Genomic DNA, 18,361 nt, shown 5'->3' with positions numbered 1-18,361 from the left:
TCTGTGCAGGGAGCCCCTACAAGACGGGAGTCTCGCCACTGCGCAGGGTGACCCCTACAAGACGGGAGTCTCGCCACTGTGCAGGGTGACCCCTACAAGACGGGAGTCTCGCCTCTGTGCAGGGAGCCCCTACAAGACGGGAGTCTCGCCACTGCGCAGGGTGACCCCTACAAGACGGGAGTCTCGCCACTGTGCAGGGTGACCCCTACAAGACGGGAGTCTCGCCTCTGTGCAGGGAGCCCCTACAAGACGAGGAGTCTCGCCACTGCGCAGGGTGACCCCTACAAGACGGGAGTCTCGCCACGGCGCAGGGAGCCCCTACAAGACGGGAGTCTCGCCACTGCGCAGGGAGCCCCTACAAGACGGGGAGTCTCGGGGTTCAAGGCGGCAGGCGACCGATAGCGAGTGAAGGGGAGGAGGGGTGAGGGGCTGTGGTCTTCGTTTGCACCAGGGGGGGGGGCCCAAGTCAACCGCGCGACGCCACTAAAAGTAGTGGAGAGAGTAAAGAAGCGAAGAGAGACGGGGGGGGGGGGGGGGACACAAACAGTAGCGTGGAAGAGAAGAGAGGACGGTAGAGGCAGCAAAGGGGATGAAAGGAGAGAGGAGAGGAGGGAGAGTGAACCAGGAGGGGACAAAACGTAGAATTGAGGAGTGGAGAGGTCAGTAGATGACAGAAAGCGGAGTACAGGAGAGAGAGAGAGTGGAGGGGAGAAGAGAGAGGAGAGGGACGAGAGAGGGGGGAGAGAGGGTGAAGGGGGTAGAGTGAGCGAGCGAGAGGGGGGGGGGGACATAAAGGAAAGCATAAAAAACCGAAATGATGAACGAAGCAAAGTGCCACCACAACCATCATCTTCTTGTTTCCTCTGATCGTAAAAAAAAGACAGAGAGGGTGAAGAGGGTAGAGAATAGAGGGAAGGGAGGTAAATTTAATTTAAAAAAATTACGAAATGATGAACGAAGCAAAGTGCCGAATACACTGAGCATCTTCTTGTTTCCACTGATCGTAAAAAAAAGAGAAGGACGAGAGAGGAGGGAGGAGAGAGAGAGAGAGTGAAGAGGGTAGAGAAGAGAGGGGAGAGAAAGGGGAGAGGGGTTTAGAATAAATAGCTCACGTTTGCGGACCACTGTACGGGCACTGAAACGTAACCCCGCTTACTGCAGCAGCAGTCGCCCGTAACGACAACACCATGCATATTTAACCGCTCCTCGCACAGAGACGTACCGAGCGTATATGATGAATAGAAATGTACACTTTTAAAGACGGAATCTTTTTTAAAATATTATTATTTTGCCTCGATGGGAGAGAAAAGAATACCCGATTAGCCCCGTGGACACCGATGTCCACAGACGCACAAGTTGCCTCCAAAGTCGACGTTCATCTGTTCGTTTCTCAGTCCGCTTGTCCTGGTCAGGGTCCTGGCGGCAGCTTGTTGAGTAGTGGCGGTCCACACCTCCCATTCCCATTTATAAAATGTCGTTTTTCCTCAATTATAAACCTCACCTGCTGTAAGGATACATGTAAGGATTACATGTGCCCATCCTGGTTCCTTTTCACTTAAAGGTGAACAGCGATGACATCAACTCGCCCTATTGAAGACACGGGGACGCGCCTCTGGCACTACACGCCTGAGGATGATGACGATGATTCGAGTTGCAATCGGCAGCGACAAACGTCGCACCCAATTGTAAATAAGTTGTGGGTTTGCTCTCCAACAAAGGCAAAGACAGAGACCCTCCGTACAACCTTAGCAGACTGCTGGGACAAGTGCTGTTAGCGAACACCTATGAAGGCCGACACGGCACACGAGGGGGTGCGTGGTCAGCACCTCGCCCGACCGCCTTTGTATCTCCCTAGTGCGATGTTTACACAACCCCACCAGGTACCCATTTGAGGCTGAGTCGACCTAGGAGAGGCCCAGGACCGGTTCAGATAATCTTCACTGGTGTTAGCCGTGAGCGGGAATCGAACCCAGGTCGCCAGGTTCATAGCGCAGCGCGCTAACCGCTACACTACCGCTCCCCACACGCACACGCACACACAACAACAACAACAACCGCCACGACGTGGCGTAGACGTCACCACGACGCTTGTGCCAGGCCATGTGCACGCACACACGCACGCATACACACACACGCACGCATACACACACACGCACGCACACCCCCGGCGACGCGTCAGCAGCAATTCATTGTCACGTTCTGTTCACGTGACACACCTGGTGGAGGTGAGTGTACGGACACTTTGACGTTCAAACATCTCACCTGGAAAACGCCTCGAGATGGAATGTCTCGTTTAGAGGGGGGGGGGGGGGTCGATTGAAACGCGCCTCGATACTGACGAAGCTCGGCTGCGGCTGCGCGTTGTTTACACTGAAGGGGACGATCGCCGCTAGCATCCAAGAGGCCCTCGAAACAATGCGACTCACGATCCAATTTGGGGAAAGCAATCGCCGACGGAGTGCACTTAGGGTATTAAGTCTGACGCGGCACGCACGCGGGGATGGGGTCGCGAGCAGCCGCGCCCGATCGCCTTAGTCTCCCCGTTGCCGATGTTCACACACACGCACACACGCGCACGAGGCACTCCTGGTAATCATTTAAGGTTGAGTGAACATAAAGGGAAGCCAAAGGCAAAGGCGGAATCCACGATGCCGCACGGGAGAGCGCGCCACGGCCAGCAGTGGAACCCCGGTCAATGGGATGGCATCATCACCGTGTACCCGAGCGTCACAATGTCACATCGCGTCACTCGTGAACACCGAGACAGAGGCACGGAGCCCCTGTGTAGCCTGAACAGGCTGCTGGGGCAAGTGCTGTTCGCGAGCACAGAGGAAGGTCGGGACGGCACACGAGGGGGCGGGTGGCCAACACCACGCCAGGCCGCCTTTGTCTCCCTCGTGGCGATGTTTACGCACCGTAGCAGGTACTGAGTCGATCTAGGGGAGGTCCAGGACCGCTTCAGATAAACACTGACGCACTCTCAGACAGGCACGACTACAGGCAGTGAGATGCGATGGAGAGGTGAGAGAGTACGTGGAGGGGAGTAGAGTGAGATGAGAGGGGAGAGGTAGCAGAGTGCGCTGAGGGGAGTAGAGTGGGATGAGAGGGAGAGGCAGGAGAGTGCGTGGAGGGGAGTAGAGTGAGATGAGAGGGGAGAGGCAGGAGAGTGCGTGGAGGGGAGTAGAGTGAGATGAGAGGGGAGAAGTAGCAGAGTGCGTGGAGGGGAGTAGAGTGGGATGAGAGGGAGAGGCAGGAGAGGACGTGGAGGGGAGTAGAGTGAGATGAGAGGGGAGAGGTAGCAGAGTGCGTGGAGGGGAGTAGAGTGGGATGAGAGGGAGAGACAGGAGAGTACATGGAGGGGAGTAGAGTGAGATGAGAGAGGAGAGGCAGGAGAGTGCGTGGAGGGGAGTAGAGTGAGATGAGAGGGGAGAGGCAGGAGAGTGCGTGGAGGGGAGTAGAGTGAGATGAGAGGGGAGAGGTAGCAGAGTGCGTGGAGGGGAGTAGAGTGGGATGAGAGGGAGAGGCAGGAGAGTACGTGGAGGGGAGTAGAGTGAGATGAGAGGGGAGAGGTAGGAGAGTGCGTGGAGGGGAGTAGAGTGAGATGAGAGGGGAGAGGTAGGAGAGTGCGTGGAGGGGAGTAGAGTGAGATGAGAGGGGAGAGGTAGGAGAGTGCGTGGAGGGGAGTAGAGTGAGATGAGAGGGGAGAGGTAGCAGAGTGCGTGCGTCGACGATTCCGAATGCAACGCGACACAGTCCGCGTGCCGACATCCACGAACCACGTCCAATCAAGGGTGGCACAGTCGGGTTTTTTACAATCGAGTTTAATTGTCTTTTTATATTAAACCCGATCATCTGAGATTGGGAGAAATCCGGTTTAATTGGTTCTAATTGCAGAACCGCACTTCTCAACGATGGGCTTCATCCATTCCAAGCTAAGGAACTCACTGGCGCCCACGATTGTGGAGGAGAAGCTCGTGTTCATCAAGACCAACCTGCCCGCCGCATTCTACGACTACCCCGTGTCCGACGGCCCCGAGTACGATAGCAGCACCGACGAGGAAGCAGCCTAAGCCTATCAGAGTTTCGTATTCATTCAACCAGGTTTTAATTCCTCTGAAAAAGAGCGATATAGCTCGGTGGAGCCTTAGCTGGTAATTTTTTTAAAAATTAGTTTAGTTTATAATAAAACGGGACCCCCCATGTCCAATTCTCACTCCCCTCCACACCATAGCTGGGGTGGTGGCTGAGCCACTCCGGCCCGTGGGCCCTGGTGCCCCTGAATCTACTACCGGTCTGTGAAACTACAGGACATCACTTAAACTACTGGATGTCTGTTAAACTACTGACATCTGTGAAACTACTGGACGTCTGTGAAAAAAGCTTCATAGCTTATCGGATTCCTCCTGTACAAACAAATATGCTGATTCTGTACGTTGAACTTCTTTCGCACCGTACGTAGCAAACCGTGGCCAATCGGAGGCGTGGCGGAGAGGGGAGGCGGTAAGGACGAGGGCGACTACGCCGGGTGACGCGCCGCTCTGGGAGCGTGCGCGGCTGTTTACGCGTCCGCGGGATGTCGTGCGGGCTCGAGGACGCGTGCCACGACTCTTCACCTCGCTCCGCTCCTGCGTCAACGCCGGTCTGAATTCGCCGTCCACTTGTGGTGGTTTGTTTATCCGGGTTTGTTAACGCGCGCACTCTCAATGTGGCTGTGTGCGTGTGTGACTGTGTGTGTGCGGGGAGCGGTGGTGTAGTGGTTAGCGCACTGCGCTATGAACCTGGCGACCCGGGTTCGATTCCCGCTCACGGCCAACACCAGTGACGATTATCTGAACCGGTCCTGGGCCTCCCCTAGGTCGATTCAGCCTCAAATGAGTACCTGGTGCGGTGTGTAAACATCGCCAGTGGGAAGACAAAGGCGGTCGGGCGTGGTGCTGGCCACCCACCCCCTCGTGTACTGTTGCGGCCTTCATAGCTGCTCGCTAACAGCACTTGCCCCTACAGTCTGTTAAGGCTATATGTCTTTGTCTTTGTGTGTGTGGGGAGCGGTGGTGTTGTGGTTAGCGTGCTGCGCTATGAACCTGGCGACCCTTGTTCAATTCCCGCTCACGGCCAACACCAGTGAAAATTATTTATTTGAACCGGTCCTGGGCCTCCCCTAGGTCGATTCAGCCTCAAATGAATACCTTGTGCAGTGTGTAAACATCGCCACTGGGTGTGATGTTGGCCAGCCACCCCCTCGTGTGCCGTGCTGGCCTTCATAGGTGCTCGCTAACAGCACTTGCACCAACATTCCGTCAGGCTATACGGGGGATATTTGTCTTTATCTTTTGACCTTCATAGGTGCTCGCTAATAGCAGGTGCCCCAACAGTCTGTTAAAGCTATATGGGGGATCTTTATCTTTGCAATGCTACTGTGATAGTGCAATGGGCAACACACCGGGCTTGCAACCCCAGAGGTCAACGGTTCGATTCCATCTCCATTCGGGATTTTGAAAACCACGGCGCAAGTTTCTCAAATCGCTCCTCCCCCCACCCCTTGCTCGCCGCGTCTGTATAAAAAGATCGGCAAATCGCGTGTGGTGGGTCAAAGTGTGGGTACACTCCCCTACCCCCCCTTGTACACGACGTCTGGTCAGAGTGGAAGAGTAGGCCAAATACCTACCTATACAGGCTCTCCAGCGCTTCCACAACAAGAGGCTATTCAGCCAGCAGGGATGCGAGCTGCACTTGCAGGCCTGCACCTTTAACACTTTGCTCAGCACGGTTTTGTTTTTTCTTACCTACCAGGACTGCACTGGGTGAGAGGCCGAATGCCTCAACGGGCCCTCAGAATGTCTGCATGCACTCACCTGGCCTTGGCCTTCATTCGCGCCATGAATACGCCAAGCTGAAGGCAATTTTGACGGCGGAATTCTCAACAAAATAATTTCCTTTCTACGAGAGGCGGCGCTGATTTGACATAGCAACAGGGAGAGCGAACAATATATATATAATTCGAACACGGATTTAACACCGACCTCAGACAACAGCAGCAGCAGCCAGAAATGCTGACGTACTTTTATTAAAATGACGTCCCCAAGGTGTCAGTTCATTTCCAGCCACCGCGGGCTCGTGTTGATATTGTGAAAATCAGCCCCAATGTGTGTTGCCAAGATTATATATATATAAACTGCGTGCAAAAAAATAATCATAATGCGTCTCTGTGATTATTTATCCTGCGATATTTACACGTGCGAAATGAGATCGAATGCACGCGCGTAAGCAATGCATTTGGGGCGACCTATTTCAAAATGTCAAGTTGTCCCTTGCCCTGCGGGCACGTGCTCATCGCCAGTAGTTGCCGCATCAACACAAGAAGATGGTGTTGTGATTCATGATGGATTATTATTACTATCATTAACGATGCTACTGCATGTTTTCAACGGAGTCCCGGGAGAATGAGGAGGTGGGGGAGGGATGGTTTGCTACGTGTCGTCCAAATTGAGTTTATTTACCGGTTTATTTTGTTTGTTTGTTCACATTTGGTCAAAGTTGGACGCCGCACGCTACGGCGAGGGCCCAACTCTTGCGAACGACGTCACAATGATCTCGAACGCCCACGTGGCGTGTCACGTGACGGTGAATACACACACCGTGACATCAACGCGTGACATCAACGACGACGGCGGCGTGTGATGTCACGGTGAATACACACACGATGACGATGCTGATTGAGCGAAAGCACGTGTCAGAGCATCACGTTGCTGTAGTGATGGACTGTTCGAGGGTTTTGTGAGATGCGACGATAAGTTCAGAGATGTTTGCGGTGGAATGATGGGTGGTGGTGGGTGGTGGTGGGTGGTGGGTGGTGGTGTGAGGTGGTGGTGGGTGGTGGTGGGTGGTGGTGGTGGGTTGGTGGTGGGTAGTGGTGATGGGTGGTGGTGGTGTTGTGAGGTGGTGGGTGGTGGTGTGGTGGTGTGAGGTGGTGGTGGGTGGTGGTGGGTGGTGGTGGGTGGTGGTGTGGTGGGTGGTGGTGAGTGGTGGTGTGGTGGTGGTGGGTGGTGGTGGTGGGTGGTGTGGTGGGTGGTGGTGAGTGGTGGTGTGAGGTGGTGGGTGGTGGTGTGGTGGGTGGTGGTGGGTGGTGGTGGTGGGTGGTGGTGTGTGGTGGTGGTGGGTGGTGATGGGTGGTGGGTGGTGGTGGGTGGTGATGAGTGGTGGATGGTGGTGATGGGTGGTGATGGGTGGTGGGTAGTGGTGGTGGTGGTGGGTGGTGGTGTGTCATCCAGCACTGTGGAGGTACAGCGAGGGTTGATGGATCACACAAAGATGTTGATGAATCTCCCTCCCCGTGGGCGTCGAGCACGTTGCCATATCCTGGCTCGCCACGAGAACGCGACAGTTCTGCACAGCAGCATCACTACTCGGAATACTAATTTATTTATCCTGGATTAATCCGATGAGCTATGCAGATTTTTCTTCACAGATGTCCAATAAGTATAGAATCGATTGGCAGATCGCATGTGATGGGGTAAAGTGTGGGTACTGCCACCTTTTCCAGAACGTCCGGCCAGCGTGGAGTAGTAGGCCAAAAGACATTCTAGAGGCGCAGCACGCTGCTTTCCGAGGAGCTAAGCACTCTCTGATACTCTCTGTCTCTCTCTGTCTCGTAGTCTCTTTCTGTCTCTCTGTTTTTCTCTCTCGGTCTCTCTGTCTTTCTCTGTCTCTCTCTGTCTTTCTCTGTCTCTCTCGGTCTCTCTCTGTCTCTCTGGCCATGCGATCGCCACATGTCTAAACAACAACGGTCCTTCATGATTAACAGCGCGCACACACGAAGAGATCGGTGGTCTGCGTGACGTCAGTCGGCGGTCGGTCGCAAAAAAAAGAGGCGCCCGCAAAGCGAAGAGGGCGGGTTGGGAAAATGATGCAGCGGTTATATTTTAACGACCGCGATGAAAACGTCAAGAGCGTGTAAACAAACACAGACAACAACAACAAAAACATCGCCGGGATTGGCACGGACGATAAGGATCGCACCGGCGCCTTGTGTGGAGAAGCGAGAGCCAAACATGTTTTTTTTAAGGTGCCTGGGGGGAGGGGGGGGCAGGTGCTGCGTGCAGGCGATCATTTAAAGTGATCATCAGCAGCTGTGTTTGACAAGAGTCACCAACCACCGCGGCCTCCTTCCTCCCGACCGAATCCGCCGCGTCCCGCCGGCTCTCTCTCGCCCGCCCGCCCGTCGCTCCCACGCACCCGCCCGCTCCACCCGTTCGAGCGGCACTTCAAACGCGTGCGTGGACGCGTGGGTGGGTGGGTGCGTGCGTGGGTGGGTGGGTGCGTGGGTGGGTGCGTGGATGGGAGGTTGCGTGGGTGGGTGGTTGCGTGGGTGGGTGCGTGGGTGGGTGGTTGCGTGGGTGGGTGCGTGGAGGCGTGCGTGGACGCGTGGGTGGGTGGGTGCGTGCGTGCGTGGGTGCGTGGGTGGGTGCGTGGGTGGGAGGTTGCGTGGGTGGGTGGTTGCGTGGGTGGGTGCGTGGAGGCGTGGGTGGATGCGTGGGTGGGTACGTGGGTGGGTGGGTGCGTGGGTGGATAGGTGGGTGGGTGGTTGCGTAGGTGGGTGGTTGCGTGGGTGGGTGGTTGCGTGGGTGGGTGCGTGGATGCGTGGGTGGTTGCGTGGGTGGGTGGGTGGTTGCGTGGACGCGTGGGTGCGTGGGTGGGTGGGTGGTTGCGTGGGTGGCAGCCTCAATCCGTGAGCGCTGATCGAGGAGACCGGTTAGGGAGCTCCTCCATTACTCACCGCCTCCAAACTTCCCCGCTGAGCGCGCGGGCGCTCTCACGGCCAGAGCGCTCAACGCTGCAGCGGCATGGAGCTCACGGATTTGCCTCGACTGGATTGCTCGGGCCACGTGAAGCTCGCGAGCGACAGGAGACATCCACGCGCGTGGATTTTTTGTTTTGTTTAGCCCTGGACCGGGCAGCCGCGCGCAATGCCCTGAAGTTGAATCGCCGCTCAAGTTGATGTGCATCCGAACATCGATTCCACCAACTTGTGTCATTTTCCGGTGAATTCGGCTTGAGATCAATGTTCGGCTGACTGCTTCCTGATTCATCTCCACGACCGGCTCGTTCATTGAGAGAATTACTGATTGTCTGGTGGCCCAATCCATTCCTCAATCTGCGTTTGAGTCGAGGTCGCCGGTTCGATATATTCTTGGATCACCGTTTGAATAGAGACACTCGCCCCAAGATGACCACCGTCTATAGAGCCCCATGGAGATGAGTGTACGTGTGATTTGAATGAGGTAGGGTCGTGTGTGTGTGTCCTAGGGGAGCGGTGGTGTAGTGGTTAGCGCGCTGCGCTATGAACCCAGCGACCAGAATTCGATTCCCGCTCATGGCCAACACGAATGACGATTATCTGAACCGGTCCCTGGGCCTCTCCTATGTCGACTCAGCCTCAAATGAGTACCTGTTGCGGTGTGTAAACATCGCCACCGGGGAGACAAAGGCGGCCGGGCGTGGTGTTGGCCACCCACCCTCTCGCATGCCGTGCCGGCCTTTTAGGTGCAACTCGCTAACAGCACTTGCCCCAACAGTCTGTTAAGGCTACACGGGGGATCTTTGCTTTGCTTTGTCTTGCTTTCGTATGCGGCCTCCAATGCCCTTTATATAACAGAGAGGACGTAACACAAATTCGACAGCGCCGGGTTCGCGAACGAAGCGACCCCCTTTCTTGTCGTCTTCCACGCTTTGCATCCGCGCCGCCGCGAAATGCCACCGTCACCCCTCGGCACATCCCACCCACCCAGCGCCTGCCCCCGTGGCTGCACGCGGCGCAATGAATGAAGAGTGCAGCAACAGCAGCAGACAGAGAGAGAGAGAGGAGGGGCAGAGAGAGAGTCGTCGTCGTCACGATGACCGCGTTATATTGATCGAGCGATAACGCGCGTGGAATCGTGCGGCGACGAACGATTTACGATGTGCGCGAATCGTATGATCGTGTTACATTGGCGGGCGCGCTACGGTGGGCATCGCATCGCGTGATGAACTGGGCGACCTGCGATCTATCCGCGGCCACGGCCAACACCTGGGCGAGTGGGTATCCGAACCAAATCCTGGACAGCTCCCGCCACATCACCTATCCGCCCTGATCAGCGTGGTGATGAAGTATGATCAAACGAAGCACCACCCCCTCCCCCCACTGACCGAAAGGACAAACGCTTTTGTTACATTTAGGCTACGGGACAGAACAAACACGGAGCGATACAAGTAGAAAGAGCCATGGTGGCTAGGATGTGTTAACTGCCTCGCCTGGTCGACAGGAGGTCGTGGGTTCGATCCCGACCTTGACGATGCCTGCTGCTGTATATTTGGAGTATGCGTGTCTCTCTCCCTGTGGTAGCGTGGAATTTTCTCCGGGTCCTCCGGTTTTCCCCCTCCACATTTAGAATTCGACATCAAGCGTTTAAGAGCATTTGGCCGATATACATGTCCACGTGACAAGCCACTCCGTTGAGCTATCATTTGTGATGACCAGGTCGCTTTGGAAAAACAGAGTTCCGAAACAGCTGAGTGGGGCATTGCCCTGGTCACATAGACAACAACAACAGCAGCAGACCCTGGGTCAGGCCCGGAACACGCTGCTGCTGCTGCTGGCAGGACGATGTCGCTCGGCTGGCCTGGGAACGCCTGGGAATCACCCAGGAAGAGCTAGGGTTTGTGTATAGTGTAGTGTATAGTAGTGTATAGTGTAGTAGTGTATAGTAGTGTATAGTGAAGTAGTGTATAGTTTAGTAGTGTATAGTGTAGTGTATAGTGTAGTGTACAGTGTAGTGTATAGTGTAGTAGTGTATAGTGTAGTAGTGTATAGTGTAGTGTATAGTGTAGTGTACAGTGTAGTGTATAGTGTAGTAGTGTATAGTAGTGTATAGTGTAGTAGTGTATAGTGTAGTGTATAGTGTAGTGTAGAGTGTAGTGTATAGTGTAGGGTATAGTGTAGCTTATAGTGTAGTGTATAGTGTAGGGTATAGTCGTGTATAGTGTAGTAGTGTATAGTGTAGTGTATAGTGTAGGGTATAGTAGTGTATAGTGTAGTAGTGTATAGTGTAGGGTATAGTCGTGTATAGTGTAGTAGTGTATAGTGTAGTAGTGTATAGTGTAGTGTATAGTGTAGTGTATAGTAGTGTATAGTGTAGTGTATAGTGTAGTGTATAGTGTAGTGTATAGTGTAGTAGTGTATAGTAGTGTAGTAGTGTATAGTGTAGTAGTGTATAGTGGAGTGTATAGTGTAGTAGTGTATAGTGTAGTAGCGTATAGTGTAGTAGTGTATAGTGTAATGTACAGTGTAGTGTATAGTGTAGTAGTGTATAGTGTAGTAGTGTATAGTGTAGTAGTGTATAGTGTAGTGTATAGTGTAGTGTACAGTGTAGTGTATAGTGTAGTGTATAGTAATTTAGTGCTGGAGTCTGTCGCCAGGGAGAGGGAGGTGTGGACCGCCGCTACTCAACACGCTGCCGTCCGCGACCCTCACCGGGACAAGCGAACTGAGAAACGAACGGACGAACGAAGTTTCAAGTTGAGTTCAGACCACCCAATTCATGGAATCGCCCAAACAACAAAGAGGCTATTGCCGCTGCCACGTGGCCGGCACATCGGTGTGGGGGGGGGGAGCTGCTGTACGTCAGCGTCGGGGATGTTTACGCTGGGAGGGCGGAGGGCGTAAACAACGGCGAGTGTTTATTTCCTCCCGTTGCTGCGGTGCTGCTTTCTGTCACGTGGCACAACGCCAGTGATTTGCATTGATCATCATCAGCAGCAGCATCGTCGGGTTTTTTTTTTAATCAGACGTAGGCCCTATCGTGGCTGATGATATCTGCAGCAGCCCCCCCCGCTTCTCAAGTAATTCAAGCGCACTTATTATTTCCTGAACAGTCAGACGTAGCAAGGGCAATTGGAAAACAAAATAGGTCATCGCACGCCGAACGCACCTGATGATTGGTACACTTAGAAACGCGTGCTGCGGTCGTGGTAGGCGGAGATGAAGTGAGAAGTGGTTTCGAAAAGTGCGGCCGGTTAACCCCGGGGGGTGCCGAGTAGGCAGCCGGCAGGGGGCTGGGTAGGGGCTGGGTAGGGGCTGGGTAGGGGCTGGGTAGGGGCTGGGAGGGGGCTGGGAGGCGCTGGGTCGGTACTCACAGCTGCATGACGAGATAGAGGTGTGATGGACTCTCGTAAATATCTTCCAGCGACACGATGTTCTCATGCTTCAGCCTGGTGATCGCACGCGTGCAGGCAAGGGCACACACACGCACACACACGCACACACGCGCACACACACGCACACACACACGCACACACACGGGCATTTACACGCACACACACGCACACACAGGCACACACACGGGCATTTACACGCATGCACGGACACAGTCAAAGGCACAAAAGACAAAGACAGGGCAAAGTGATGATAGCGAGCACCAGTGAAGGAGCGAACGACACGCGATGAGGTGGTGTGGCGAACACCACGCCCGGCCGCCTTTGTCTCCCAGTGGCGATATTGGCACACCACACCCGGTACTCATTTAAGGCTGAGTCGACATAGGGGAGGCCCAAGACCGGTTCAGATAATCGTCACCGGTGTTGGTCGTGAGTGGGAACCGAACTCGGGTCGCCGGGTTCGTATCGCAGCGTAGCGCTATGCATTGTACAACCGCTCGGACAAATATATATACACACACAGCCCCACACACACAGACACACACAGACACACACACAGAGACACACACACACACAGACACACACACAGACACACACACACAGACACACACACAGACACACACACAGACACACACACAGACACACACACAGACACACACACACAGACACACACACACAGACACACACACACAGCCCCACACACACAGACACACACACAGACACACAGACACACACACACAGACACACACATAGAGACGCACGTTTGGATGGACATTCCAAGTTTAGCTGTGCACTAACAGAATACCTTGATTGCAGCAGTGGTGAGTGTGTGGAGGGGAGTAGAGTGAGATGAGAGGGGAAGAGGTAGGAGAGTGAGTGGAGGGGAGTAGAGTGAGATGAGAGGGGAGAGGCAGGAGAGTGCGTAGGAGGGGAGTGGAGGGAGATGAGAGGGGAGAGGTAGGAGAGTGTGTGGAGGGGAGTAGAGTGAGATGAGAGGGGAGAGGTAGGGGAGTGCGTGGAGGGGAGTAGAGTGAGATGAGAGGGGAGAGGCAGGAGAGTGCGTGGAGGGGAGTAGAGTGAGATGAGAGGGGAGAGGCAGGAGAGTGCGTGGAGGGGAGTAGAGTGAGACGAGAGGGGAGAGGTAGGGGAGTGCGTGGAGGGGAGTAGAGTGAGATGAAAGGGGAGAGGCAGGAGAGTGAGTGGAGGGGAGTAGAGTGAGATGAAAGGGGAGAGGCAGGAGAGTGCGTGGAGGGGAGTAGAGTGAGATGAGAGGGGAGAGGCAGGAGAGTGCGTGGAGGGGAGTAGAGTGAGATGAGAGGGGAGAGGCAGGAGAGTGCGTGGAGGGGAGTAGAGTGAGAGGGGATGGGAGAGGCAGGAGAGTGCGTGGAGGGGAGTAGAGTGAGAGGGGAGAGGTAGGTGGGGACAAGCTCATGGGTCATCGTCAAGGCACCTTACAAATGAATGTAACGGGCACCATGAAGCCTGGCCTGTCGACGCGCTCCACTACGTCGGCTCTTTTGTAAATCCCAAGTCTCGTTGCCGAGCGCCGCCCGGAACCCTGGCACCCATGAGCCGGCAAACGGCGCATCGATCCGACAACGATTTGTGAGCGACCTTACACTTGCCCGGGGTTTAGTAACAGTCGATAATCCGTGCAGCTCTGCACGAACCTCCGGCACGCGTACACCCCCCCCCACGTCCCTCCCGGGAGACGGGACGGGAACACGGGGATCTCAGCCCACAGGGAGGGCGAGCGACGCTCCGTGCACTCGTTCTCTTAACGAGTAGAGCGCTCGTGAATCTTTTTGGTGAAAAAAAATACATGATATAATAATAATGAAAGTAAAACCAACAATGAACTTTAACCGCGCCGAAGCTAAACATAATGGGACGAAGAAAGGGTGAAAACAAATATAATCGTCAAACGCGGCGGCGTTTCTGCAACGCGTATTGGTGCTAATTGCGCGGCGTCTAAATATACACGCGGATGTTTGGTGCCGGGCACGCGCTCGCGGTACGAGTCCCAGGCCGTGAGGTCGACGCGTCTCCGGTTAATTTTAGACTTTTCAATTAAATTTACGGGCAAATGAACGCGCGCAACCACAACAACAACAAATGGGGAGAATGTGGGTTTTTTTTTCAATTGGTAAAAATCGGGAGTGCAATTGTGGGATATACTTTGAATTAAAATAAGAAGGCAGAGATTAGAAGGTGGCCGACCGGCTGGCTCGGGAGTCGAGTCGGGGAGACGCTGAGGCCCTGGGTTTGAATCGGGATTGTAAAGTGTCGTGAGTTGACGGTCTAAGCCCAGTCTCCAAAGACCGCACGTAAAATCTCAACACATTAAACATGGGTTGTCGATTAATTTATCTAAAAAAAAACTATCCAGATGAAATTGTATTTCTATCTGTACAGCAGCAGGGCATGTGGGGAACTCCAGCACTCCTCGTGTGGATAACACATTCCTGCGGAGGGAGCTGGTAGGAACGTTGGGTTGCTCGGTCAATGGCCTGCAGGGTCAACGGCGGCGTGGTGTATTCCGCAAATATGGCTGACTGTGAGGGCGGGCACAAGCCGGCGTGAGTAGGTTAAACGTTGAGTTTTATAAGGGCACCACGGGGTGACCAGCCCCTCCCCACCCAGCTCCACCCCTCCCACCCCCCACCTCCCCACCCAGCCCCTCCCCACCCTCCCCTCCCCACCCAGCCCCTCCCTGCACAACGGACGGACGGGCACAATAATCCCCTGTGTGCTGGTGTAACCAGGAGGTTCCGACCAGTACAAGGTGATTTTAAGAGCTCTCAGAATCAGCTTCCTGTGGTATCCCCTTGTGTTGGGCCATTCTTGAACACGCGGGGTGATGCATTTGTTGCTGCAAGAGTTGTGAAACCGCACACTTCGCTTCATGGCGGGATGCCGACAGAACAGTTGGAATAACACTTGGAAAATAGGCAAGGAAGTGTGAAGGAATTCAGGATCGCGAAGGAGTCGCACTCAATCCCTACGCCACAGCACCGGTGTGTGACCTCCACCCTGACACGCCAGAATCGATGCGGCAAATCGCGGTGCCTCCATGTCTACGCGAGTTTCCTTGCCTCTTTTTACTCTTATATAATAGTTCTGAATAACACGCAAAACTAATTAGAATGTATAAAATACATCGACACAGGTAGGAGCATCTCAAAACATTGGACTGTTGTAACCATGAGAACACAACGAATTATACATAAATATAAAGATCCCCCCCTATAGCCTTTCAAATACGGTTAGGGCAAGGGCTGTTAGCGAGTGCCTATGAAGGTCGGTACAGTACACAAGGCGGTGGGTGGCCAGCACCACGCCCGGCCGCCTTTGTCTCCCCAGTGGCGATATTTACACACCGTACCAGGTGCTCATTTGAGGCTGAGTCAACCTAGGGGAGGCCCAGAACCGATTCAAATATACGCCACTGTTATTGGTCGTGAGCGGGAATCGAACTCGGTTTTGCGTGTTATTCATTTCCGGCTTAACTCGGTTAGCCGGGTTCGAAGGCGCAGTGCGCTAACCATTGCGCCACCGTTCCCCACACATTATACACACACACACAATTAAAGAAACATGAGCAGGTGCGTGACACGCTGCACGATCCGTCTCCGCCACCGCTACCCGCTGTCGTAACTTCACTCCCTGCACAACTTTGATTCGCGCGGTTGGCTACGTCCGGCTGGTGCGAAAAGAGTTCAACAAGCACACAAACAACGCGCGGACCTGTGTTCTGTACTCGCGGTTACCGCACGTACCCCTCTCGTGTGAAAGATGCCTACAACTCGATGGATGCTCTCCCGTTTAGATGACGTTCCACTGAAATATATTGAATACGTTTTATATATATAAAACTTTTAATTTCGCGGGGGAAGACGGAACTTTCTATAAACTAAACCATAAACTATTTTTAATAATTTTATCAGGTAAGGCCCACTGCGCTGTAAAGCTGTTTTTTTTTCAAAAGCGACCTGGACACAAATGATAGCTCAACAAAGTGGCTTATCAATTTGCGGAAATGTATTGCAACTAAATACTCTAAACGCGTGAAGTTGATTCTGAATGTGGAGGGGGGAAACCGGAGGACCCGGAGGAAAAGAGAGAACCACACAAACTCCAAATATACAGGCGACATGGGTCGATATGGAACCCACGGCCTCCTGCGTACCAGGCAAGGTAGTTAACATCTCCTCGCCACCGTGGCTCCCATTGGCGATGGATGGCAGATGCAGCCCAAGCGCTGGGCTCATGGGCCCGAGGTTTGACACTGGCCGAGTCGCCATGCGCCTCGCTCACCCTACTCGGCTGGGGAGCCGGGCTTTGATTCAGCCAGACGTGCCCGAGGACATCACAGCATCTCTGCACAAAGCACGGCACTCACGTTGCCACCTGCCTGGGTTTTTCCTAGGACGACCTCACGTTGCGGTGACCGCTTTACCGGGAAACCCCGTGGCCGTTCACAACAGTCCCGGGTTGTGTAAGAACGCGCCCGCTCGCGGGAATGCATTCACATGCAGCTCAAACCCGCGGGCGGCACTCTGAGACATTCTTCTTCTGCCTCCCATGATATGTGATCCGTTTTACTGTAGCTCGGAGGCGACGACCCAACGGCACCACCACATCCAGTATACCACCTCGCCACGGCTACGAGTTACATGCCGGCCGACGGCATTCTCCCAGCGAAACATGAAGTTAGAAATTGAACTTTGCTCGGGGTCACGGGCGAACCGGGAGGTTGGAGGCGAGGGGGGGCGATGGGGAGTGGAGGGGGTGATGGGTGGGGGGAAGGGATTAACATAACAGCCAGGAGCCCATGGAGAGACAAAACCCATCGCAACAGACAAACAACAACTACAAAAACAATAACTACAAAAACACGCCGCAGATAAACGCGCAGGTGGCACCCGTCTCCTCGACACGGGCAAGTGGCCTTGGCCTGCTGGAGGCTGAATGAGAAAGTTGTAAACAGCGTGGGACGCACGGTGGCCAAGGACTCCGGAGGCTGCCCCGTCACGAGCACACTCGTGTCGCGCTGCGGGCGGGTGCGCCCTTTGTGAAACTGAAAACTCCCCGCGTCCCACCCACCCCAAAACCCACACCACCCCCACCCCCGTCTCGGCGGTGAATAATGGATGGCCCTCTGTTGGAACGACAGTAGCCTCCCTGCAACAACCGGGGCCCCAATTGTCGCGTTCGTTTCCAGGGGCGCAAGGGGCCGGAGGCGAGCATCGGTCGAGGCTGCGCGCTCGCAGCTGTCGAGCGAGTGGGAGCGCGCAAGAGGATGAAGAGGTGGGGAGGGATGGGGGGAGGATGAAGAGGTAGGAGAGAGGTGGGGGGGGGGGGCGAGGGGAGGATGTGGTTGATTGAGTGTTGGAGGCGGAGGAGGAGAATATGGGTGTTGATAATGAAGAGGAAAAAGTGTAGGAAGGAGGAGATGAGGAGGTGGGGTGGAGGAGCAGGTCGAGGAGAAAGAAGGAAGATGGGTAGGCGAGGAGGTAGTGGAGGCGACGGAGGAAGGGAAGAGAGGCTAAGGAAGATGTTGTTTGTTATTTAATCCCGGCGCGATAGGGATGGTGGTGGGGAGGGCTTTGGGCCATCGCTCGCTGCCATCGCGGGGGGCCGTGACGGAGGAGCGGCGCTACGGGGGGGGGGGGGGGGGGGGCTCAGGCTGCGTGACGAGATGAGATCGCAGCATCGGGCCCAGCCCTAAACACAGGGGACCCAATCCCCTGGGACGCGATACATTATAAACTACATTATAAACTACCTTATAAACTACATTATAAACTACATCGCGTCTTCTGGGCAGTCTGAATGACACTACGCACCCGCTGTGTATGCTGTATCCCTGCCCCGAGATGTGTCGTCACTCCGACAACTTTGTTTCCGACTGGTGTGCATCCGGCGTCGGCAGTGGTGTTGGTGGCGGCAGAGGTAGCGATGGTGGTTGCTGTGGTGATGGCGGTGGTGGTGGCAGTGGTGGTGGCTGCGGTGGCGGTGGTGGTGGCCGTGGCCGTGGTGGTGGTGGCGATGGTGGTGGTGGCGACGATGGTGGTGGTGGCGGCGATGGTGGTGGCCGTGGTGGTGGTGGCGGTGCTGGTGGTGGTGGTGGCGATGGTGGTGGTGGCGGTGGTGGTGGTGGCGATGGTGG

At 54.8% G+C, this 18,361-nt stretch overlaps 1 protein-coding gene across 1 annotated transcript in view; it reads right to left on the bottom strand.

Annotated features, from left to right (window-relative positions):
• LOC133349396 (calcium/calmodulin-dependent protein kinase type 1D-like) overlaps positions 1–18,361 on the bottom strand; it is a 62,096-nt gene that overhangs the window by 18,475 nt on the left and 25,260 nt on the right. Inside the window, exon 3 of the mRNA XM_061562788.1 lies at positions 12,169–12,243. Coding sequence (XP_061418772.1) covers positions 12,169–12,243 — 75 coding nt within the window. The remainder of the gene's footprint in view (positions 1–12,168; positions 12,244–18,361) is intronic.

The sequence above is a fragment of the Lethenteron reissneri genome, chromosome 30 (genome assembly GCF_015708825.2).
Source record: "Lethenteron reissneri isolate LAM-NWPU_2019-01 chromosome 30, ASM1570882v1, whole genome shotgun sequence".
NCBI classification, from domain to species: Eukaryota; Metazoa; Chordata; class Hyperoartia; order Petromyzontiformes; family Petromyzontidae; genus Lethenteron; species Lethenteron reissneri.
The sequence above is the reverse complement of the archived record's forward strand: the minus strand, read 5'-3'. Positions and strand labels throughout refer to the sequence as shown.